We start from the raw sequence: 26,956 nt of genomic DNA, 5'->3' as shown, positions 1-26,956 counted from the left end.
AAACTAAATTTGGTTTATTTAGTCCAGGAAAAAAAGAAAGGTAAAGCCAGACTGCTGTATGTTTGAAAGCGGAAAAGTCATGGAAGCTGTCATGAAGAAGATACCCTTCTGCTGGTCTTAATGCTTTAGGTGTTGCTGAGTTATAAATGTCTGGGCTTAAATACATGAAAAACTTTGCCACTTTCTTCTCATTTCACCTTCAAACAACATTAAGCAGATCAAAGATTCTGGCTGAAGTGCAGTGATATTTGTAGAGGGCTGAATTCCTGACAAAACTAAGTAACTGTCCTATGTTTGACTGTAACATACATAACATTGTAGTATAAGTTTGTAAGCAACCAGTACCAGAATACTAAAATCTACCTTTGGCCATACACTGACATATTTCATTAAAATAGCAGTGGATTATCACATCATACTTGGAATTATGCAATTCTCTATATTTTTATATTTCTTATACTTTTCCATACATAGATCTTATATATAAAATATATTTTTATACTGTAAATTTTATATTTACACTGTAAATTTTATATATTTTTATGTATACATATATAGAAACAAAACTAGAGTACACTTTGCAATTTAAAAGTGCCAATGAGTCAACCTTCAAATTAAAATTTTGTGATATAACAGACAATGAATAGGCACAGCAAAGACTCTTTGAGGGTGAGATTTAATATTGGGACAAAATGGTACTTACACTAGGTCAGAGAGTGACTAACAGTGAAGGTTTTTTTCATGTTTACTGTCAGCTATGAGTTTTTCATGCTACTCAGATGAGTCACAGTAATATGAGTAACATATCAACATGTCTTGGAAACGGTAGCTCAGAACAACAAAACCACAGGAGGTCAACAGCTCATAAGGGGAGTGCACATTGAGACCACTCAAGTTCATATTTAGAATAGCCACAGCAATTACTAGGTAAAAATATTACATTATTCTATGCATCCAAAACGTAATTATTGCACTGTAACTTTGGAAATAGTTTGAACCGCCGCTGGTAATATTTATGAGGAGATTACTTTGTAGATCCCAGTCTTAAGAGAAGCCCCTACTGAAATTGTGGACTCTAGATTTAGACACACACTGTCTCCAGGTTTTTCACAGCCAAATGTCCCTAAGCACATGTTCTGTTCCAATCTGCTACATCATCACGACATTTCACGTTTTGCTGACAATGGTTTATCTACTTGGATGAATGTTACAGTCTGCATATACATTCAGATTCTAACATACTTAGATTTTGCAAAAGACAGCTAAGACTCTAAAATCACAGACTACAATCAAGACACAATTCGTGAAAGCCTCTATGGCCATATCCATATCCAAGGCACTCAATCTATGTCACAGTGAAAGTCTGCAGCATGGTCAAAAGCTAAGAGATATAGAGAGCAGAACAGTAGAGATTCATTAAATAATGGTAGAATTAGTTTTGAGCAGATTGAAAACATAATTTTCATATCACTGTATCACTGATGCTATTCAATTGCTAAGTTTAAGCTAAAGTGAATTAAGTTTGATTTTTGTCCTTTAAGAAGCGCCTTCCTTTTTGAAAGAAAAACAGAAATCCCTACATTGTCTGTGGATTTTTTCCTCAGTTCATTAGTAAAATACCCTTTTAGTTTTACAATGGTAAAAAGGATCTCTCAGAAGCTCCCAGTAGGATAAACCTCCTATAACACAGGATTATAAATAAATACTTCAACTCACAAAGATATTTTCCACTAGGTAATTGCAATTGTACTGTTTCTTCTGGGTTTCAGTGATTTATCACTTACTGCTTTTCATGGGGGTGGGGAAAACCCCCAAGAAGTAACCATGATGTTTTGGTATTAATCAGCAGAAGCTGGGAAACTTCAAGGCTCTTGCCCTACGTAGGTGGCCATATAAATGAAAGACGGATAATCCTACTCAGCTTACTGAAGCTAAAAGCACATACCAAGCTTGTGAACTGCTGTGACAACTGAAAGTGTCACTGATCATTTACCAGAGGTCAAGTTCTCAAACAGTTTTCAGGTCAGAATTTAGGTTAGCTTAAATAGCGATACAGGTAGTTTGAAAGGAATATAGATTGAGATAATGCAAGTTTTTGCCCAAAAAACTGCAACTCCACTTACTAGGTGACAAACAGCAGGGGAGGAGTCTGCTGTCATTCGAAGCAGCTAAGATTTCTGAGTCTGCCACTGCTGCAATTCAGAACTAAACACACCTTTCCATAGCCTGTGCATCACCAGACTGGGAATGCTAGTTTCTTGGATCAGAAAACTTAAAACACCTGTTGGACAAGAACAACCTACATTCTGCAGCCAAAGAGCCAAGAACATGAACATCAATGACTTAGCTAAGTAGTAGTACTAGCTAAAACTTGATGAATGAAATGTAAGTTTTTGTAAAATATCATGCATACAGCATACTTTGCACACTAATAATGGTGTTGTGGAGATGTGAAAGTCACTAGTTAATTAGTTAACTACTTTTGAAGGCAAATAAAAATGAAAAGGGATTTATATCACCTATGTACAAAGTATCTGCTTTACAGTATCATTCTTGCAGATGAAGTAATAAATCCTGTTGACTGCTGATCACCATTATTTAAAAAAACTTTAAAAAATGTAAAAAACAAATTAATTGAAGTATTTAAATTCTGCATAAAATCCTGGAGTCTAGTTCAGTACTAATTCAGTAACTTTTAAACGATGAATACTTTCCTTTTCCTCAAATAAAGGGAGCTGAGGGGAACAAACCTCACCTTAAAAATCCCACCCTCTTTCAAGTAAAGAAACCTAAATCTAAGACACCTCAGATATCTTTAAATTAATTCAAAATTTGGTGTCTATTATGATCCCTACCAGGAAACTCCATGTTAACTTCCATCACTTGTTTCCACATGATATGAACATTTTGCTTCCCCTGACCAAAGAACTAGAACAGTCAGATTTGCAGTCTGAAAGGAAAACATGACTACTGCAGACATTTTCTTTCAAGTATAAGAGAAAATTCCTAGCAGGAGAGTTAAACTTAATCGATTTTCCATATTACTTCATCCAAAATATGCTATTAAAAATTTTCAAAGGTCCCTCCCCCGTCCATAGTACAAATATGCTAGATAAAAACTAGTCTTTCAAAAATGGATTATAAAATGCAAGAATTTACAAACAAATCAAGTTCACCTTCAATTCCAAGACAGGATACAAACATCCTCAGCTCTTAGCACATCAACCTTACTCACACTTTTGTCTCACAAAGGGGGAACTGAGACTATACTTGTCCAGGGTAGAAGAACAGAGTGCAAAAAGGAAATAAAACCATTTCCCTCAATCTCCAGGCTTTCACTTTTAACCACTGGAATGAAAGACACAGAATTGTTCCAACCACAAGGCAGACAATACAGTACAACTTGCTACTTTTATTCTATTCTCATAACTGTATTTACAGTTCAAACAGAAATAGGAAGAGTTTTTAAAAACAAATGCTCTGTTGTACATTTGTAAAGCACATATTCCAAGGAGATAAATATTAAGAACAAGTGTTAAATATTAAACACAGTAGTATGATTCTCTTATACCGGGTCACTCTGATTTAGGATAAAAACCAGGTTCTGAACTACAGTCTCCACCTTCAAAGGTATATTTCATTTCAGGAAGCTGCTTCTCACAAACTCATGATTTCCTGCCAGTCTTACGTCCAATTTATGAAAAACTTCCCTGCATTTCTGTAAGTATTTTCCATTTTTAATGGAAAATTCTTCAAATGTTCAATTGTGGAATTATTCGGTTTTTCCAAGCTATCTTCTAAAAAGAATTTTTGGTTCTTCTTTTAATTACAGTATGCTTATTTACTAATTTACCAGTTATGGGTGATTAACATCTGATTTTCAATAGCAGAATTTACACTGTTTTAAGATCCATAGTTTCAAATATTGATTTTCCATTAGGAATTGTGCATCTGCAAACCTAATCCAGTTCTTTAATTTTAAGACAACTAGAGAATATGGAAGTATTCACATTTAAAAGTTTCCAGATTATCACAAAAGGGAAACACAGCTATGCATCAGACTTTTCTAGCAGCATAAAGGGCTTTCTTGTAACACAGTTTGGAATCCCAGTGAAAACAGTAGCATTCTGCCAGTGGGTGATGCCTGACAGACACAAGGCAATGACGCAAAGAAAAGATTTCAGTCTAAGTTCAGTTCCTCAGTGAATGCTGTGCACCTACACGTGCTCTGAACCAACCCAGAAAATGGAGCATTTACACATTTGCTATTAATGCATTAGAAGATACATTTATTTTTTATTGTGATTTTGTTCTCAATACTCACCCACCAGCTAAAAGAATGTCATACACTACCACTGAAGTTGTCAATCTTACAAGGAGTCCTTTTAATAGCCAAAATGCATGAGTCCTCCCCACTCACCATATTCAATCAGTTTACATCCAGAAAGTTTGGCATTTCACATTTTTGATTTAATTCCGTGTCACAAGAACTAATCTTTAGCTCTATTTATGCAACTTAACCCATTAATTGGGAGGTACTGCAATCTTCTAAGCACTAAAATACTACAAAAATTCAGCCAGCAGAACATGTACTCAAACTTTAGCATAACTCTCCATTCACATATATTCTTGTCTTTATTTGATACCTTCTTCTCCCCTAGTATGTATGCAGACCTCAAGTACTGTTCCATGATACTAAGTGATTTCACTAATCTCCCAGCCAATGTCTGAGAGTAAATACAAAATATTTTGCCTGTCGGATCACTAGTTTTATGACACCATTTGAGCTCTTACCTTAGTAAAATTATTCAAGTGACCTAGTTTTCTCATATTTGACACGCCTTGTAATTTGGCCACATTTTGGAGAATCTCTCTCATATTATCACAGGGGTCTGCAAAAGAAAACAGGTTATTAGCAGATACAGTAAAAAAAAAAAAAAACAAAAAAACCAGAACCAAAAAAACCCCCTAAACATGTGTTCAACATGCAGTTTCATAAATATAATAGGTGCTCTCTCGGCCTCAGTTAGGGATACAGAGTATTTTTGCTCCAAGGAGCACCAATTTGATTTATGCTTGGAACCAAAAGCAGGCATACCTGCGTTCCGGAAAATAAATGCTAAAGGCCATGGAGGAGAGATACTCTTATTTTAAAGCAGATTTTAATCAGTATTTTAGATTTACAGCTGACAAAGAAATCCATTTAGTGTCTGAAACTCCAATCCGTACATCTCATAAGTGAACAACTTTATCCTTAATCCCCTTGCAATCAAAAGACAAGAAGTAAGTTTAAAGACAGAAGGAAAAGGACCGTATGTTACTGACACATCACATTATTTCTTTTTTTCCAGATAAAGGGCTGGAATTTGTAAAGATGGGCCTCTTTTCTGCTCTCCCTATTACTTTCCACAAAGACCTTAAACTTTAAATAGAGGGCCAGACCTTTCTAGTGAGATAGGAAGTGAACTACAAGGTAAACAGAGAGGCTAGGAATGTCTTCTCCTTTCTTCTTAAGAGTCCACCATCCCAACAAACAAACAAAACCTCACCCATAACAACAAAACCCCACAAACCAGAATACAGACACCAGTTGACGACCCCGCATTCTGCTGGAAAACAGAAAAGGGACTATGATAGTGAGAAGAGACAATATTGTCCCACTTTTGGGACTGAGGTTGGAAGATTAGGCAGAATGGAACAAGCAGCATAGAATGGGGCTGGGTACACAGGGAGCTCCTGTAACAGAAACTCAGTAAGCTCTGCACATCATGGTACTGCAACAGGACAGTTTTCAAAGGGAGATATATTTAGCTGTAGGATTCCCATGCAGTCTTGGTTTAGACACTGAGGATAGGTTAATTGAAGCCTTCAGAAAACATCTGAAGAGTCCAAACATCAGACACCTGGAATGCAGGACAGAGAAGAATTTTTGTGTGTCGTGCCCCACACTAGCTTCAGCAAGAGAAACTTGCCTCCTACTTCAGAATGAACAGCTGGAGTTGAATTTGTGGTACATACATAGTCTTTTATTTTCCTGTTCTTCCTGAAGAGGTATATTGTATATTTTTCATTATACAAAGGAAATGGAAATGTAAAGAAAGCATCGTCACCACCTCTCTATAAACCAAGCTTTTATATCATTTGTACTTTAAAATCTTAAACCAACAGATCTACAAAGCAAACATAACTAGCAATCTTGTCAGGATATACCCAGAACATATTTGGAAAGACAAGATCATGTACTTGAACCACTATCAGGCATCAAGACAGCATTTAAAGATTATGACATCTACAGGTAGGCACCCGAATTAAGGTGTACAAACCTGTTAATCCACTGTAGTCAGTGAATATCTTGTCTATCAGCCAATGAAGTCAAAAGCAATTAGCCTGATGAGCTGCTAGATGCCTACTCAAGGCTAAGGTGAATCAATTGTATTGACTATACTGTTTAATGAAACTTTAGTACATGTAGAGACACGCTACTGTCACACCACATCATCATTCTGGCAATTTTCAAACAAAGGATCAGTGAGATTTTGGGAAGGTAAGATAGATTCTTAGATTTGGGAATCAATTTCTGCTACCACCAGCTTGATGTGAAACATCCTTTTCCACAGACCTAATGACAGCATAAGCAAAGTCAACAATCAGATACTCAAGTACAGACACACCTGCACTGCTGAACAGTATGCATAGTAAAACCAAACATCCAATAACTCTGAATTTAAATTGGAATATGGGTATGCACATCTTTGAACCACCTCCAATCCAGAAAAAAATTAAAAAAATCTTTGATATGATCACAGAAACTCGACACAGTAAGAATATTACCAGATCCCAAGTTTAGGATTCCTCTGAATAGTTTGCTTTTCCAGGGCTTAATTCTGTTTAAGAGGTTTGCAATAGCTCAAGTCATAGGAACATAGAATAGTTTGGGTTGGAAAGCACCTTAAAGATCACCTAGTTCTAAGTCCTCTATCATGGACAGGGAACCTTTCACTAGACCAGTTTGCTCAGACCCCCATCCAACCCAGCCTTTAACAGTTCCAAGGACAGGGTACACTGAAAACAAGTAGTTTAGCATAGTTATGGTACTACAAATAGTTTATATCATAGCCCCTGATTTCAGGGGTACATAACAGGAGAGGAAAATAATTTCTTCATAATTTGGCTTCTCTGAAAATACAGTTTGGCTGACATTTATACTTTGGTCTGCCTTGGGTAATGTGTGGGAATTTCCCTGGTTCACATCACTTTTGGACCTGTAACATACCCCTTTACACCACAACAAAGATCCCAGGTGAGCAGTCTTAGAGCTTCCCAGAGTTTTCTACTTCAGTTCCCTGGAGAACAAGCAGCAAAAGTAACTTTCCAAAATGCCTGCAAGTATGTTTAAAAGTTTTATTTCTGAAAGTGCAGATAGCTACATGAGCACGGTAAGCCGTAAATTAGTAAACCCCTACCAAAACTAAGTTTGCTGTATGGACAGGAAAGACCATGAGAGTAGCCCAGAAAACCTCTTGCGCTTCAGTGGCAATCAATATTCCTATTCCGCCATCTGAGAAAGCAGGTACTAATTCAGAAGTGCGTGAGTTGCGCTGCCTTGGAGAAAGGCAGTCAATTTGGATGTGAAGAAACCAGGACACAATGATAGTACAATTTCCCACATTAACAATCCTGTAGCAATAGCAGACCTGTGTGATGAGGACGCCTAATTAAAACATGCACTAAAACCATTTTCCTCTATTTGTGCATGAAAAACTGCAGTTACAGCAACTTTTCCTCACCTTGTCCTCTTTCTGCTGAGAAAAACTCTAATTTCTAGAGACATAAAAGTTTGAGGAAAACCCTCTCTGCAGTGCTTAGCAGGGCAGCCAGGTATTTCCCAGAAGCTTCACTAGCAAAACAGTAATTTGAAGCAAAGTGGGAACTCCAGAACAAGATCTACAAACCTGCGAGAAAACTGAGAACATGACAGACATTTCCAGTATTGAATTGATAATACAAATACAGCAAGTTAGATGTCTCACACTTCTATCAAAACCACTACTGCTTAAGAAAATCAAGGCAGTAGAGAAATAAAGACCTTCTAACAGCATCCTACCTCAGAAGGAACTAAAATTAAAGGAGACTTTTTGAGTTGAAGTCTTGTTTTAAACTCCAGAACTCTCTCACTAAAAGTATCTTATAAAAGAAGTTAATAACTGCGACATAAGGTGAGGGAGTAAGGGGGCTGGTGGTGGTGGCGTGTGTTGTTTTGTTTGTTTTTTTTTTTTTAAGGACCCCAGTTCAGACCACTGCTGCAGAGATTTCTTAGCTTTTACTCTTTAGCTCTTCAGAAGTTCCTGCTTTTGTATCTGAAACAAAAGACTAAGAAGCTACTTATTAAAGACCCCTCAAAAAGCCTATTCTTTTCTGACTCACTTTATTTATTACTGAGATGCTGACTCGTATTAGGAAAAATTTCTTCACCGAAAGGATTGTCAAGCACTGGAACAGGCTGCCCAGGAAAGTGGTTGAGTCACCATCCCTGGAGGTAATTAAAAGATGTTTACACGTGGCACTTAGGGACGTGGTTTAGTGCTGGACTTGGCAGTGTTATATTTATGGTTGGCTTCGATGACCCAGGGTCTTTCCAACCTAGACAATTCTGTGATCTCCAACCGGCCCACAGCAACAACCAAGTATCTCCACATTCTTTCCCACAGTGCTTCTGAAGGTGGAGTTGTGCAAAATGACTGAGCTGATCTTACAGCTTTCTTCTGCCAAAGATGCACAATCCCTTCCCTTCCCTCTCCCATCCCACTATGATACATCCTATCCTTTACACTACTTCAGCACTCATTGACTTTACATTCAAATTATCCTGTTAAATAACTCAGCAGAATCCTTTGTGCTCTTTTTGCTATCTTAGTTCTCTAGTGAGTTACCACTCAAACTGGATTCTTACAAAATCCACACAGAAGTGGTTGAACCACTGAGCCATTCACAGGTAGAGTGATGAAAGCAGGATGCACCTGTTCCACAAGACGCTCAGTAGAAAAATGTCCAACTATCTTTTTTTTTTTACTTGCACTTTACAATTGGCAAATCATCCCAATTACTGTACACAAAGCCACTTTGCTTAAATGCCATACTAAAACTTATTGGTATATATAGAAGTTGCAAATGAGTCCACTTGTGTTCTGCAGCAACAGCTTAGCTTGCTAATCATTACTACCTCATTTTCTGAATATCTGTCTGCCTTTTTTTGGACAGCAAACACTTTGAAGTAGCAGCAGTTGTTCTGTTTACTTTTGTGACACCAAACACAGTTTCTCACCCACAACTATCTGCACTAACACCCAGTACTTAAAATTATAATCTTTAGCACAGAGCAAAGCTGGTGTTTTCAAAACATTAGCCTCAAGAATTCCATGACCTTCTATGCCTAAAAGTAATTCACAGATGCATGTATATCAAAAATCTTCGATGTTGTGTTGTTGTTTGTTTTCAAACTCTCATGACCTTTTAGGGCTTGACTCATTTTTCACCCCTTCAGGACTGTGACTTTGTTTTTCCCCAGTGAGAATCATGATGCATTCTGACAGATCCCATTCTCCAGAGAGAAAGAAGACCACAGAGGTCCATCTACACAAAACAGCGAGCGCTTCATCTAATGCAGGGATGAAATAGGACCAGCAACAGCTATATTAGCACAAGTGACAACTCCTTTCCCCTGACGGATTTAGCAGCATTGTTTGACCACATTCAGTATGCTAGCAGCATGCCAACTCGCTATTCTGTTATGGCCATGTGAATAAAAAAGACAGAAAGAAAAAAAAATGGTAGACTTTAGCACACAAATAATTCAGTAACTCTGAAGTCAAGCATAATGAGTTAAACTGAGGAGTGTGTATTTCATACGCATCACTTGGTAGATGCTAAAAAAGTAGCTGTACACAGCAGCCAATGTACGTACAGTAAGTAAACTCTCAAGTGAGAGACTCCACTAGCAGCTGATGTCACACCTGCTAGAATCACAGGGCCAAAAAGTGAAGTAAAAGACTAAATACACATAAAGAAGGAAGTTGTACTTCACTATACTCAAGCATCTCACTGTTGACTAAGAATACAAGAGATACCTTCCTCTTTCTGAAGGAAAGAATCACAATATAAATGGATGATCCTGGTGAACTTCTGTACACCTCTACATGTATTAAGAGATTTTTAAAGTTTAAATGCTATGCCACTGCATATTGCCAAGTTGCTCTTAATTGAAGTACATGCCGCCAAAATGAAGGAAGTTGAAGGAAACACACCAACTAGAAGCATTAATGCACTGTTCTCCATTTCCGCTGAAAAACTTATCAGTTAAAAGCAGTGAAACATTAGAAATCAATATCTTCAAGGTGTCTATGTAAGACTATATGACAAGTAATCAGTCTGCTAAACCACTTTTTAATCAAGACCTTTAATAACGAAATGAAATATCAATGAGAAGGCATATCAAACCACTATCAACTTGTTGGGAAAAAAAAATCAGGGCAATTATGTAATCTTCATGATATGAAAGTATTCTTAATATACATCTAATTCAAAAGGTGGAAACTGCACAGAAAACCTAAGAAAAATTAAAGAAGGGAAAGCTACATAAAGGAAAAGAAAACTGCATGACACAGAGATCACTCCCGAATTATTTATGTTAACACATCAACTCCACTTTGCCAGATTAAAAAAAAAATTGGCACATGAATACTTTACAGTCAACCAAGGATTTCCAAAAACATAATAACACATGTTTAGACTGAAGATATGTCTCAGTTTATACGGTAAAAACATAAATAACTGTTTGTTAGCAGTATCAAGTTAAGGTAGTTATGCTGAAAAATGTATTGAATACTAAACCAGATGGATATCCTCTACGATCACAGTTAAAATTCTATTATGACATTTGAATCAGTGAGGTGTGAAACACTTTGCACTGGTATAATGTAATGTTTTGCCATAGAAGTCTTATAAATTTTAAATGAAAAAATCCACATTGTATATCGTTTTAAAAATTGAGAACAACCCCTTGAAGAGTGTAGGTGACCAAAAGTGAGATATCTGAAGAATGAATCTAGTGATTCATGTGATTTATTTAGTTTGATTCCTATAGCTTTCACGGGATTCCACTAGCTTTAACCGTACAAAGAGCACTTTATTTTCAATACATGTAAGTTCCAGTTCAGGTTCATGAAAACAGAAAGCAAATAAAAGCTAAGAACTCAGATTATTTTCACAACTACTAATTAAGAAAGCTATGAATAGATGAAAGGGGCTCAGTAATAGAGAAAAAAGCACACCTCCTCTCTTTCATGGCAGTCAGCAAAGAAAGTAACAAACTTATAACCAACCCCTCCCCAAAAAACCCACCACAATGCCATCTCTCTGCACTAGTACATACACAATTGCATACTATGATGACTAAAGCCAAACCAGGATTGCAGTTTCCTAACAACATTTCTTCATTACCACTTCATAGTAATACACGTATTCCAGAATACAGTGAAACTCAAGAAGAACTTCCTCTAAAACTTTCAGAAGTTTAGATATTTAAAAGAAAAAAGAGAAAGAAAAAAAAAAAAGACAAAAACCACAGAGGATCAAAATGCTGGAGGCTGAGAAACACTTTGTAACTGCGTGACTATGTATTTATTTGCCCTGTTCTGCTCTCTTCTCTGCAACAATTATCAGCTGCTGCCAAGGTTGGAGTGACCCAGTACAACTGTTCTTATGCTCGTAAGTCAGTAAAAGCCTTTCCCAGATACAAAACGCTGGTCATGTCAGTACACAAATCAAATTAATACTTCCCAGAACATCAAGGATGGATTTGAATGACGAACATAAGTTTATTGTAATGGTTTAGAAAATTATCTTCAGTTCTTCCAACCCATTTTCTTCTTTTCTGTCACTAATTCTAGAAACAGAAAATTCAGGGTGATCAATTTTTAGTTGTTTTAACAAAAACATACACTGCACCTTCCTCACATCATTCGCTTATTGTTTAGAGAGCAGATCAGGCAAATCTGGTTTCAAAACTACTCAAGACAATCCTGATCACCTACTTTGCTGAGTATTATCAAACTGAGAAGCAAGTTAATATAACTAACATTAAAAGAAAATTTATGAAAGGGAGAAATATCATCCTATTCTAGCACTATTTTCTCAATTAGCATTCTGATTCTTCTCTGAATCATTTTGATTTGTTCAAGAACCTGAAATTGTAAGTATTACCTGGCCCTTTCTGATAAACTCTAAACTTTCAGGAGGCAGCCACCGTCTCCAGAAATATCCTGTTACTCAGAGTCATGTAAGAAGTCCAGCAACATCAGCAGATGTAGGATCACCCAATTTTGGAAACATCGAAGTAATAACATACTCAAACAATAAACGGACACATCTAGAAACTACAAGTAATTCACAAACAGCACTAACTTCAGCAGGAAAACTTTAAACTGTGGTAAATATGCGATATGCTAATTACCCCACCTTAAAATGCTATAACCAGAAGATTTCAGAATAGTGCTGATTGATGATGCTTGGGAACTTCAGTCCCTTGTATTAGGGACGGGTCCCTGTGTCACACAGCTCATACAGTCACATTGCTGCCACCACTAAAGACTTCTATACTTTCTCCTGTAAAGGTAATTTTAAGAGAAGGTATAGGAATATCATTCATAAATTTCAGAACAAGACCTAGGTACAATTCTTTGAACATAGAAGACACTCAACTTGTTGGTCAGCTTCAACTTAGGAAAACCTATTCCACTGAGGTAACATGCTAACCTAAAAATCTGAGCTGCAAACATCACTTTTATGAAAACAGCAAATTTTTTTCCATTTCATTTTTTGTATTTCATGAAAAAAAACCAGTCTACCCACAACAACACATATGGTTTGCATAAAGAAAGATGAACACATACTAAATTCTCTAGATATGAGGTTGCTCAAGCTGAATTCTGACTTCACTGATGCTCAGGAGGTAACAAAGGAATAAGATTACTTACAGATTTAATAATTTGTTTTTAAAGAAGCAATTTCCAGGCAACAGCTGTTCTTGATAGTCCTCTATTTTTATGAAGTAATTATTTTTAAATATATGTATTTATTTATAGACTATGTACCCTTCTAGCAGGAAACAAATATTTTATGCAGCTAAAAAAACCCAAACAAAATCCCTGTGTTGTTCACCATACATCTTTACATGAAGAGATTAATTATTCTTTGTTACTCTTACAATTAATGTGTATTTTTCCATAAATCAAGGCCACATTGTTTTGCTTCAAACACCTTACCTCTGTGCACAAGTACCTCCTATTAATCATTCTGTAGTCTTAAATCAACGGCTGTAGTTCATTTCACAATGAATAGTTATGCAAATAGGGCACAGAGATGTAGATACCTCACTTCAACCAAACAAGTGCTAACTGACAGGAGTTATTTCAAATATGGGCAAGTAACTGTCCTTGCTCATCTTTACCATTCTGCCATCCTTTTGGTCTAGGACTTGAAAGGTTATTGAAAATATCACTTATAAACAGCATAGAATTATGTTAACTACCCATTTCTCCAACTGAAAGAGAATTAAAAATCTTTGTGCTTTTCAATTTACATGTCAGACAATGAATGTCAGAAAACAAACAAATAAATAAATTTAAAAAGTATTGTTCTGAAATGCTGCAGGAGAAACCACCTAAGTGAATGGTGATATGCAGCCAAAATCATAGCAGTAAATAGCAGTTGAATTAAAGTGAGCTTAGAGAAGTCCAGATAGCGAAGAACAGAACTAGTAAATTTAGAAACAAAATCTCCCCTTTTGGGAAAACTTTCATAAACACTCTATCACTCAGACTAATTTATTAATGAATAACATTGATTCACAAGCTATTGCTGTTCAGGCAGAATTTAGGTGAAAAGACTTCCTCATTACATTTATTTACTCAAACCTATGCAGGACACCGTTGAGGTGCATACTAGAAAGCTTTCAGATATGTGCTTACAGTAAAACTCAGTCAAGTAACTAAAAAATACAATGGTAAGTACATTTTTTTTGTTCTTGTTGGTTGGGTTTTGTTTTTTTTTTTTTTGGTTGGTTGGGGTTTTTTAACTTCATTTTCTCACTTATGAATCTTTACCAGTGTTCCTCCTCTTCACTAGACACAACATCTTAGTTAAAACATTCCTCACTAACTGTGTTCTGAAGTTTTGCTTCCCAAATTTTCTGTCACCAAACAGATGACCAGCAAATGAAAAAAAAAAAATCACTTCTGCATTAAATCCAATATTACAGATTTTTAAACTGGAATAAATACTTTTGGTTATGACAGTTATGAGTACTCCAGTTAAAAAACTGACAAATATCAGCCAGCACGGGTACCAACGTTACGTCACCTTCCCTTCTGTATCATAACTAACCACAGGAGTGCTGCTCAGTGTACAAATTTACCTGTAGTCTTGTACAAGCATCTGCCTACCTGTATGCAGTTAAAAACACCTCCAATGAAAAGCAAGGCTCTTATTTTATGACATATTTTGTGTAGTTATCAAAGCCTCAAGACACATGCTTATGTCTTATTTGCAAGAAGATAGTCGCTATTAAAAGTAGACGTCGTGTGTCACTTAACTGTTTTAAAAAAGAAGTTTCAGACAGGAGTATCCATTATGAAGTCTCAAGTACAAGAGTTAAGAAAAACTTATCTGATTTTTCAGTACATTCCCCCCGGCCAGTCAGCCATCATTTCAACATCAATTTTAAAGCCGTTCTGTAACTCTCTTGCCCTCCTCTGCAGGTTTGAGTTTGTATGGATATAAACAGTAGGAAAACTGCAGTTGTAACTATAACTATATAACTATAACTGACTATTTCACTTTACACTTAAAAGAGAAAAATCCCTACCTGATGTTAAGCATCTCTTTATGTTACTAAGGGAAAACTTCCAAGATTGCTAAGTAACTGGTAAAGTATGCATGAAGGTCATCAGTTTGGCAAGTGATGCATTTCTTTCTGGGCAGGCTATCCTTGACACAGCTTCCTTATTTACTGTAATTATGATGAGGGGCGTGTTTCTTTACACAGTATCTACAATGGATAGGCTCAGACGGAAAAAAATGGCAAAACCAGGCACTGCGCTAACCTCAAAGTGGGGTGGTGGGAAGCAAATGAAAAAAACTTGAATAACATTTATCACAAAGACTCAAACATATCAAGAAGGAAGCAAGACATTTTGATACTTCACCGGTTGGGGTGAGTAGGGAGGAAGCATGTTGTGGAATGTTGTGAAAACACAGCATTGCTAAACATCAAAGACGATATTGATAATGATGCAAATCGCAGAATAATCTCTTTTGCAAAACAGAAAGTACAAGATATTTTATTCTCTGAACCACAAAGAACCCACACACACAAGCAAATTTAGAGATGCTGCACACAAGAACTTTAAACACAGATATGAGTGCAGATCTTCAAAGACATAGCAGTACTCAATTCCTAGAAATACTTTAATGACAGATAAGCAAGTCATAAGGTTTTAAAGTGGTCTTTTGTCAATATTTTTCCTTCACTGAAAATGTTGCTCCTACTTTCAAGAAATGAAAAGTGAAAATATTTTAAGCACACACCATGTTTGTAGCTCTGTGAAGTCTTACGATTATAAAAGCAGCACTTATGAAGCGAAGACAAAGGTACACAAGTGTTCTTAATCTAACCAGGCCAATACACTGTACAATTCCAAAGCAACAGTCAACTAAAGCCCATGTGCAAGCACAAGTGCAGACAGGAAAGTTAAGTGCGTGCCTTAATTTTGGAGTGCATGTACTCAGCCCTTCTAACTCTCTTACTTTTAGAACCTATCAAAAGCTTGCACATTGCCAAAACAGTTAGCAGGCCACCCTCATTATCACTTTCCTTTGGTCCCCCTACATAAAAACCTCAATATACAAGAATAACACAGTAGAACATTTCTCAGACAGTAAGCACAGTAAGATATCTCTCTGACAGCTTTTTTCAAGTTGCTCCTTTGTATCTCAGAAGAGCTGAAAAAAATTGTTACTAATTACCTTTTTGCTACTATTACAGCTTCAGTTACAGATTCACAAACAAGGGAGTAAAAAACAGCTATTGCTCCGTGTGACCCGCTCTAACAAAACATCCTGCTATAGCTACCCATCAGAATGGTGGCAAACTGCAAAGTGAGGCTGAAAGGTGCCCACACATTATGATTACTTGGCTATTTTTAAAATACTGTTTCTATGGTGTGGTGGAGCCCCACTTCTCCTTATTTTCAAGCCAGGCCACGTATACCAAGAGTACGCAAAGAAGAACCTACAGGTTTTCCACAACAGTCTTTCCATTAGTGTGGAAGAACTGCCTCTGAGCCACCAAAAAGTATGTACCAGCTGCCATCTCAGCATTGGTTCCCTACCACTCCGAAAGCGGTTTTTTCCTTCCCCCACTACTTCGAGCTTTCAGTATCAGACAGGTGCCTCGTATTCCTCCCCTGCTTCTTCCATACTGATGAAGGAAGCTGAAAACAGCGTGGTCATCAAATCTCAAGCTGACTTTGGAAACAAAATTCATCCAGCCTTCTTTGACTATCCCACAAATAACCCTTAAAAATGCCCGACATTTCTGTGGGCTGTAAACTGCAAATAGTATCCCGAGATATTTGCCCTGCATGCAATGCACTACGATTTGCCATGTGGGAATATGGAATCAAATACTACATGGTTTAAAGCCATGCAAGCACAGTAAGAAAAGTAACACCATTTAGACCTTGTGATGTTATATGGAACCTCTGTATATTTTATTATTACCTACACAACAGGAGGAAATTATTAACAATGGAGGTAAAAAAGGAAAAGGGTATTTTCTCAGATAACACTAGTCAGTTTTGTGATATTCGCTCTCAAAGAGAAAAAAAAAAGCCAGTTTTCTCAGCTACTTTGTTCATGCATGTCCTGTGTTATAGCTAGAAGACTCAACATTTACAAAACAGAGAGAATTGATTGTACAGTAGAAGCTGATAAACCAAAGTATTATCTTATAATGTGTGTTTACGAATAATAAATGAAAGAACTGATGTTTGAGATAGGTACATTTCAGTTGATTAAAGAGTACAGTATCAGAAAGTGAAGACTGTTACCCTCAAAAAGAAGGAAATGAACACATACAGCACTCAACCATCAGCAGCTGGCATCCCTCTATCCATAAGTGAACATGCTTTGTAAAGTTCCTAATAGCCTTTGCAAGCTCTAAGCTACAAGATTCCCCGAAAACAGGGATCCCTTGAAGGAAGACAAGCCTGATTACAGATAATGCACTATGTTCTCAACTAGGCAAGTTATAAACTACCTCAGCCTTCACAACCCAAAGGCAACAGCTAAAACTCCAACAAGGAAAAAAGTGTTGATCATCCAGCAGCATAAGACAACTCAGCTACAGAGGTGAGCAAAGAATCATGGAATGGTTTGGGCTGGAAGGGACCTTTCAAGGTCACCTAGTCCAACTCCCTGAAAGAACTTAGGAGCAAAACAAGTGTGGATTACACATGCCTTTTAGAGCTTGCCCAAAGCTCTGGGAGGTATATGAGCTGTTGTGATTCAGCTTGGAATACCTATAAAACATCCAGAAACAAAGATGAATTACACTAAAAATATATAATATTTGCATTGTCCTTTCTGGCCTTAAGGAGTTACGAGCTTGATCTCAGTAGTCTAATTAAACCAGCCTCTCTCATCCCATTGCTAATTCCTTCCAGATGACTGCAATGGGAGTTGCACTGGTAGCAAGTCTGTCCTCCTTTTCCTTTCCTTTTCTATTCTGAGTAGGTAACATAACACGAGGCCAAAACCTGAGTGCTCTAAATCCCAATTATTAATCGCAATTTTATAATCAACAGAAGACATGACACATGACCTTAAGCAGACAGAAGCAATGAATTTAACCTGTATCTGTACAGTTTTTTATTACTATACCAGCAATTATGCCCAAAATTGTTCTGGGGACAATTCTTCCAGAATTGATCATCCTTTCAGCAAACTGATTTTCTTAAGAGAAGATTTATCTAAATCCCTTTAAAGGATGGGGTACAGGCAGGGCCAAGTGGCTCAGACATAAAATAAAAAAAAACCAAAACCAAAACAAAACCACCAAGAAAGAACCAATCCCCCACTCAAAAACAAACAAAAAAAAAAGCAAACCCTTCTGCTCCAAGACAGCAAACGACATACTTACTTTACATTATCGTCTTTTACCAGGTTAATATTTTAGAAAATTCACACACACCTACACAAACACAGACAATGCATCATCCACTATCATATAAAATCTCATTCATAAGCATCATTATGTATCATTTTTAAAAAGGCAGAGCATGAAGGATCTCCAAAGAACAAACCCCTACTAAAGTAGCCATAGTAAAAAAACTAATATGGTGTCTTGTGAGAGAACATCAGCAACCCTGAAACTACTGCAGCAAAGAGCAAACCAAACACATGCAGAGAAACGTAGACTGGCTCCACATGCAGCAAAGCACTCTTTGAGCCTTAATGCACAAAAAGCCAGGAAGAAGCAGGACCCAAAGCAGCATAAACAGAGGTAGTGCTCACCCCGCATCTATTATTAGTTTTGAAATTCTTAATAACAGCACTGGTTCCTTGCATGGGAAGAACATAGTTAGAATATAGTCCACAGGTACAGACGAGTAAAAGACTGACCTGTATGCTAAGTCGTGCTCATCAAACCATTACTAATCAAACCACTACTCAAAACAAGGCAATGCCAATATAACTTCTTGTGTTTGTAACAAGGAGGTCCCTGTAACTAGAAGCATATGGCTGAAACACTGTTTATGGTGATCCTCTACTTGGCCCAAATCAGGTATTCCATATTAATCAACACAAAGTTCAGTTGTACAGGGAAACAAAAAACTTCAGAATGTTCTTTTAAGCTAATGCAAAGGTGAGCCCTATGGAAAACTATGCGATCTGCACAACACAGTGAACCAAAATACTGTACTATTAGTACCGAATTAGGGTAACAAAATATTTGAACCAATTGCTTACATAACCATTTTAACAGCTAGAAAAACAAATACTCATTGTGTTCACTGTGGAAATCAAGTTATCATCTAGCTTAGTTGCTAGATGTCTTGCTATGACTTTTAGGCTTCTTAGTTTTGCTTCCTCTTTAAAATGATGTTAATACTTACTGTGGACAAACAGTGCTACATTACTGACCAGTAAGCTGCAGTTTTTCCAACAAAATACCAAGACTCTCACTTTTTTCATAAGAGATGACATTTAAATTTAAAGCAGCTTTTTATTCAACTGCAGCCACTGCAATGATTTTTTTTTTACTGTTGTTAATAGGAGCTATATAGTCACATTGCAAAATATTTTTTATGGTATTAAAAATGTTTTGCATCTTACCTGAGAGCCTCTTTTCAATACCATACAGGTCAAGTAGTTTTACTGCTACTACTACAGGTATCTTGAAATCAGTAGGTGGCTGAAAACAGCTCATGGCAAAAATCAGTATCACAATGATGGTTGCCTACGGAATTCTGAGTAAAAGATTTCAAACAGACCACATCTAAAAATTACCAGTCCACCATTTAAATTCTGTGTATTGTTCTTTCACATCAAAACACTTCAGTATGCTACACAACATAAAAAAGTTACTAAACCCATTGATTAAAATTCTGATTCTGCAGATAAACAGGTAACACTGCTTACAGTACTAATTGGGTCGTGTTTGAACTGTTAAGGCCTTCATCCCACACTCTGTTGGCAAAAGTTTCCCTTGTCTTGACTTTAAAGACCGCATTTCACTGGAACAATTATATCCATTTAGAGAGAGAGGAGACATAAGAGCCTACTTCTTTAAGCTGAAAAAACCCTAGCTCTCTTCCCAGGAACTAAAACATACTTGTAAATATGATACATATACATGGAGATAACTTTCAGCCCTTTCTTAACACTCATATTGGAGGAAAAGAGACTTAGAAAAGGAATTGTTGATCCTGCATCTTACTAAGTAGAAAACAATACTTATACTGCTAATGTTTGTACTTCCTTTATGTTTCACCGTTCACTTTTATCTCATTGATTCTGTCATTTCCCTGCCTGCTTCCCCATAAAATTGATCTATACAGGGTAAAAGCAGTCCTGAATCTCCTGAAGCAGAACAGTTATACACCAGCATCAAATTTATTCCTTCTCCCAGACTAGGATCCTCTGCCCCAGGAAATATCATTGCTTCTAGAGCAATAATATTCCAACTTACTTTTTGCATTTTACCCATCTCTTTGAGAGAGCCTAATGCTTACCTTAGTCCTCAGCAAGACAAGCCCAATTACACATTTAGGTAGGAGAGTTCCCGATCGTCTGCGGCAAAATCTCTTGGTGTGTAGCAGATGTCAGTGCTGCTTCCTTCCTCTTACCTCCCCCCCCCGCACACACACACAGATCTGAGGGCAGCGGAGGATGTTCGGAGCAATTTAACAAGCAAAGGGGAGACGAGTGGCTGCCGGTCTTGGAGCAAGAAGCTCACAGCCAGCTGGCCTAGGACAGGCAGGGATTCACGACAGGCAGGGATACACACGGAACGGTGGCAGGAGCAGTCACGGTGCTGCCCGGAGCTGTAGGACGCGTTCGGCCGGAGGGCCGGGCACCGTAAACACGAGCACCGGGAGCTCGAAGCGCAGTGCCCGCCCGCCCGCCGGAGCGGGAGGAGCCCGGCGGCCCCGGCGCGGCCCCGCGGTGCCCGAGCAGCGGCTTCACCAGCGGCCCCGGCCCCGCGGCCCCACCAGGCCGCTCCACGCCGCCGCCCGACCCCCCCCACACCTCCCGCCGCGGCCGCAGCGAGGCTCAGGCGGCCCCCCCGGCCCGGCGTCCCCGCCCATACCTCGGCTGAGATCGAGGGACACGTTCTCCTCGCCGCTGTCGTTCCGACCTGCGGGGACAGGGGGAAGAGAAGCGCGTTAGCCGGGCGGCGAAGGAAGGAGCGCCGGGGGAGAGAGGGAGGCGGGAAGAGGGAGAGAGGGAGGAGAGAAGAGGAGAGGAGTCAGGGCGGGTGTCGGTGGGTATGGGGCAGCGGCGGGGCGGCCCGCGGGTTGCTCCTCACCTCGGATGCGGAGGTGCCTCAGCGAGCGGGCGCGGAGCGTCGCCGCCATGTTTGCGGCCCCGCAGCCACAACACCGGAAACCTCGCCCGCTCTCGCGAGGGGAGGTGCGCGAGGCGCCCCCCCTCCCCTCCCCGCCCCGGGGCGGCTGAGGAGGCGCGGGCGGGGCTGGGCTGAGGGAGTGGCCTCGGAGCTGAAATTGCGTTTTCTTTCTGTCTCTCCTTTTTTTTTTTTTTTTTTTTTTTTTTTTTTTTTTAACGAGCTTTGCCTGTTCTGTTTCTTTCTTTTTCTTTTTTTTTTTTTTTACCTGGCCTTGTGACGAGGTGATAATTCACGTGGGTGCTGCGTGACCGTGGGGGCTTTTGTACGCCGGATGTTTTCTGCTTTTTTAATGCGTGAAGTAATTAAAAAAACCAAAACAAACAGAAAAAAAAAGCTTTCGCCGCTTTGTTCGGTCTGTGCGAGGTGGGTCCCTCTGCAGCTCGAGTGTTGATCTATTTCTTGCTACTTTTATATTTGTTGAGCTTAACTAATAAGTGTATATATTAAAGAAAAAAAAAAAAGAATTCGGAAAGTCCCACTCTAAGAAATCGTGTAGTTACCTACTCGATCATGTCTCTTTTAGGCAGGCGTTTAGATATGCAGATAACACCTTACGTCGTGCCCTGACACTTCAGACAGACGAGGGAAATTCTTGCACACAGACTTCCGAAATTCTCGGGAACAAAACCAGCAAATAATACTCTAGCTGAAGTGTAGAAGTAGCCAGACGTATAAAAATAGCTTCACAAGGTTAGATAATTGCTTTCCTGTTTTCTAGTCAATCATTTTCCACTCTGAATTTCCCCTCTTCTCCAGAGGTCTTTCAATTCAGATCCTGCACTACCCATAAAAATCTGGGGCTTGTAAGTATTCATGAACAATAAGTTTCACCTAAAAATTGGTAAATTAGATTTCACAGTTACTGATGCACTTCTACAACTTTAATACTGATTTAGATGAGTAAAATAGTTCTTTGTTAAGACAGAGTGGAAAAACTTTCTGACATAGTTAATATCACACATATGAAAATCTTGTTTCAATAGAATTATATCAAGCGTATTTAATTTAAAATACCACTTTAAAAAACTTCTGTATCATAATTTTTGCTTATTAAATATGAAGCTAATGTTCTGGAGGAATCACAGGTTCTCAAAATTAAAAGCTCTAAGTAGTAAAATCTCATCCATCCACAGGACCAAAACATGTCAAACATCCTTGAGGAGTTTCATCAATATGCTTCAGGGCTGTCTTTTAAAATTTCATGTCTGGAAAACCCTTGACACCCTAAAAATGCCAAATTAACTACTGCTAGTGGTATTAATCTTGTATTCTGTTTACTACAAATTCTCCTGTGTCTAATTATTTTCACATAAGCTCCGAAGAATCCTTAGGGTTCTCCCTCAAGAAGAACAAGGACTGGTTTGACGAAAACAATCAAGAAATCCAGGACTTGTTGAGGAAGAAGAGAACCACCCACCAAGCACACCTTGCACTGCCATCTTGTCACGCAGGAAAAACAGCCTTTCATCTCGCATGCAGCAAGCTCCAACAGAAACTCCGTGACATCCAGAACAAGTGGTGGATCGATCTAGCTGTAAAAACTCAATTATGCGCAGATACAGGTGATCACAAAGGTTTCTATGAGGCCTTGAAAACAGCATATGGGCCTACATATCAGGTACAAAGCCCTCTACTCAGTGCTGATGGTCAAACACTTCTAACAGATAAAACCTCCATTCTGAATCGATGGTCTGAACACTTTCAGACTCTTTTCAGTACCAACCGTGTGGTCCAAGACTCAGCAATTCAGTCCATCACACAACAACCAGTAAAGTATGAATTGGATACTGCCCCCACTTTAGGAGAAACCCTCAAGGCCATACAGCAAGTAAAAATCGGCAAGGCAGGTGGGGTTGATGGAATTCCACCTGAAGTCTGGAAACGTGGGGGCCTTGCCCTCCACACCAAATTTCACGAGTTTGTGGTGCGCTGCTGGGAGCTCGGTGAACTACCATCAGACCTTCGTGATGCTGTCATCATCACTTTGTATAAGAAGAAAGGTATTAAATCAGATTGCTCAAACTATCGTGGTATTACTCTGCTCTCCATTGCTGGCAAAATCCTGGCAAGAATACTCTTGAACAGACTAATACCCACTATAGCAGAAGGGATCCTACCTGAAAGTCAGTGTGGTTTCAGAGCCAACAGAAGCACCACAGACATGGTATTTGTTCTCAGACAACTGCAAGAGAAATGTAGGGAACAGAACAAAGGTCTCTATGTAACCTTTGTCGACCTCACCAAGGCTTTTGATACTGTGAGCAGGAAAGGTCTGTGGCAGATTTTGGAACGTTTAGGTTGTCCCCCCAAGTTCCTTAAAATGATCATCTCACTTCATGAGGATCAGCACGGCCAAGTCAGGTATGGCAACACACTTTCTGAGCCCTTTTTAATTAAGAATGGTGTGAAACAAGGCTGCGTTCTCACTCCTACCTTATTCACAATCTTTTTTAGCATGATGCTCCAAAGGGCCACAGCAGACCTCGATAATCAGGACGGTATCTACATTCGATATCGTACTGATGGAAGCCTGTTCAATCTAAGGCGTCTGAAGGCCCACACCAAGACCTTAAACCATCTTGTCCAGGAGCTGCTTTATGCTGATGACGTTGCCCTTGTTGCCCACACAGAAGCAGCTCTGCAACGTTTAACATCCTGCTTTACAGATGCTGCTGAGCTCTTTGGGCTGGAAGTCAGCCTAAAGAAGACAGAAGTTCTCCATCAACCTGCACCTCAGGAAGTCTTCCATCATCCCCATATCACCATTGGCCAGTCAGAGCTCAAATCAGTCCAGCAGTTTAATTACCTAGGCAGCCTCATCTCCTCGGATGGTAAGATTGAGGGGGAGATAGACAACAGGTTGGCAAAGGCATACAGTGCTTTCAGAAAACTCCACAAAAGAGTATGGCGTAATAAACACTTGAAGAAAAGTACCAAGATCAGCGTTTACAAAGCCATAGTGTTGTCTACCCTCTTGTATAGTTCCAAATCATGGGTCATCTACCGCCACCACCTGCGTCTCCTAGAACGCTTCCATCAGCGCTGCCTCCGTACAATCTTAAACATCCGCTGGTCAGATTATGTGACCAATACATCTGTTCTTGAGCAAGCAGCAGTCACAAGTGTAGAGGCCATGCTGATGAGAACACAGCTGAGATGGGCAGGGCACGTCTCAAGGATGAAGGACCACCGCCTCCCTAAGATCTTGCTCTATGGTGAACTTGCCACTGGCTGCCGCAAGAGAGGAGCCCCGAAGAAAAGATACAAGGACTCCCTGAAACAACATCTCAGCCTTGGCCATATTGATCACCATAATTGGTCCACTCTGGCCTCAAATCGGGAGACCTGGAGACACAGCATCTATAACGCTGCGGAAGCCTTTGAGAACACACGCAGGATCACTCTCGAGGAGAAAAGGCAACGCAGGAAGAACCGTGTCTTGCGGAATACACCATCTAAGGAGTCTTTCTGTTGTGCCTTTTGCAACCGGATATGTCTGTCACGTATTGGCCTCATAAGTCACCAACGTGCCTGTAACAAATGTGGATAAAGCCTTCCCAAATCTTCGTTCGCGAAGCCCAGCCATGATGATGAAGCTTTGAAACACCACTCAGGGTTGGCCCACTCTGAATTGGATTTGAACTTTGTAACCTCCATGTAAAATGCTTTGGACGTTCATGCCAAGTACTGTGAGTTAGCATTTGTTACTATTGCCGTATGAGTTAGCATTTATTATTATTATCATACAACACTTATTTCTTCCCTTATAGATAGAAAGTCAGACAGACTGATATATTTTAAAAAAATCTGAACATCATCTTCCAGTAAGGGAGAGTAAGAAAGGAGGTAAGGTTTAAATTCCAGAGTACCCTTTTGCGGCTTTGTTCCTGCAGACACCCTTTAATAATCAAAATATTATGTTTAACTTGCGGGGCTTCAGTTTCCTCTTTCTTTTTCACCCTAGTTATATTTTAATTCTGTGGACAAAATTGAGATTGTCTCTGATAATGACACACAAAAGAATGCCATAATGTCAGTTTTAAGTCTACACTAAAGGTAGTATTAATATAATTAATATTTGCCACAACTGGGAAAAAAAAAGGAAACAGAACATTAGATTTTTAATTTTTTGTTGTCATGAAATGGGAAATAGGAAAAATGCACTAACCTTAACTACTTAACTACCACAGGAGCTTCCCACAAAAAAACCCAAAAACCAACGAAGCAAAACGAAAAATCAAACAAAAACAACTGGTGTGAGAATGAATAATCCTCACCCTGTGAGAGTAGAGGACATTATGGGATCTGGTTTTAGAGCTTTTCCTATGTACTATTCTTCCCTTGAATATGGTGAAAGAATCACAACAGTCTAATTAAAAAATTATAAACATTCCTTACCCATCAAATTTGCTACACATTTTCATCATCCACTGTTGCTCCTGAGTATGCAGGGTGGAGAAACATAAGAGGGGAAAAAAAAGCTATCTCATTCATTTGAAGGAGGGAAATTAATACCAAAGAGAAAATTAACTTCTGCACTTTGCTTGTGTGTCACAAATTACAGTTGATCCAGCATATGACAGCCTCTTCAGTTTATTTTTTTGTCTTTCGGTGTCTAAATCACAATACATTGAATCCTATAAATCCAGTTAAAGAAAAGATGTTGTAATGGCTAAATAGGGAATAAGAATAGTTCAGTCTGAGGTCCTGCTTTATAATTTTATGTGAGTATAGCATCTCTATATAGATAAGTAAATCTCCTGTAGCTGAGAACACAGTGTGAAAGCAGAATTTCCTGTGAGCTGCTAGCGTATTTCCTTTCCCACCTGCAGAGCATGTCACACAAGACCATAACAAACCTCTAGTGTCACCCGGAAGTTTGAAAGGCAGGTTAATCTTGAAACCATGATAAAATGTTTCTACATGTTTAGGGAGTAGAGAGGGGCTTCTAAAGCTAGAAACATATTTTTGTGCATATGTGCAAAGGACTCACAAAAAACCTTCTTTGTTCCTTCTTTTTCCAATCAGAAAGTTGTCCCTTATGGCCCCCATGTTGTGGCAGCCTTTTTATATGCTAAACAGGAATATGCAGTATGCTATAGAGGATACTACTATGTGAATTATACATTTTCAAGATTTAAATCCAAAATAAAGATCAAAGAGAAGAGCTTTTCACTTGTTTGGGGTCAAATGAAGAAACATGGGTATGAAGGACAAGCTAGGGGCAGAGCCTTAACTGTCCTAAATCATTTAAACTCCATGGAAATGAATAAGGATGTGCAATGTACACCAGCTGCAGCCCGCCTGTCATGTAGATGTAGAAGAAAGAAAAATATAAACTTGAGTTAAGATATGCAGATAAGAACTTAACTTACTGAATTCAACTGAGCTACTGTGATTTGTAGCCATTCTTCATTTGTAGCCATTTCTTCACTAAAAAGTTTTCAGGCATTGAAACAGGCTGCCCAGGGAAGTGGTGGAATCACCATCTTGTGAGTGTATTTAAGAGGTATATAGACATGGTGTTTACGAGCATGGTTTATTGGTGGACTTGGCAGTGGTTAATAGTTGGACTCAATTATCTTAAAGGCCTTTTCCAACCTAAATGACTCTCTGATTCTAAGAATGGGTCCTGGCAGGCATTTGATTTAGAGGTTCCACAGTTTGAGACAAATAAAATCCAGCTCATCGACGCATTTTTAGCAGCTG

General features: G+C 38.8%; 1 protein-coding gene across 1 annotated transcript in view; it reads right to left on the bottom strand.

Moving 5' to 3' along the window:
- Positions 1-21,242, bottom strand: part of RICTOR (RPTOR independent companion of MTOR complex 2) — a 75,546-nt gene extending 54,304 nt beyond the window's left edge. The window contains exons 1-3 of the mRNA XM_032674776.1: positions 21,149-21,242; positions 20,930-20,977; positions 4,795-4,892 (exon numbers count right to left, since the gene is read on the bottom strand). Coding sequence (XP_032530667.1) covers positions 4,795-4,892; positions 20,930-20,977; positions 21,149-21,197 — 195 coding nt within the window. The 5' untranslated portion in view covers positions 21,198-21,242. The remainder of the gene's footprint in view (positions 1-4,794; positions 4,893-20,929; positions 20,978-21,148) is intronic.
- Between the last annotated feature and the right edge of the window lie 5,714 nt (positions 21,243-26,956).

The sequence above is a fragment of the Chiroxiphia lanceolata genome, chromosome Z (assembly GCF_009829145.1).
Source record: "Chiroxiphia lanceolata isolate bChiLan1 chromosome Z, bChiLan1.pri, whole genome shotgun sequence".
In the NCBI taxonomy this organism is placed as follows: domain Eukaryota; kingdom Metazoa; phylum Chordata; class Aves; order Passeriformes; family Pipridae; genus Chiroxiphia; species Chiroxiphia lanceolata.
This window is presented reverse-complemented; position numbering and strand designations above follow the sequence as displayed.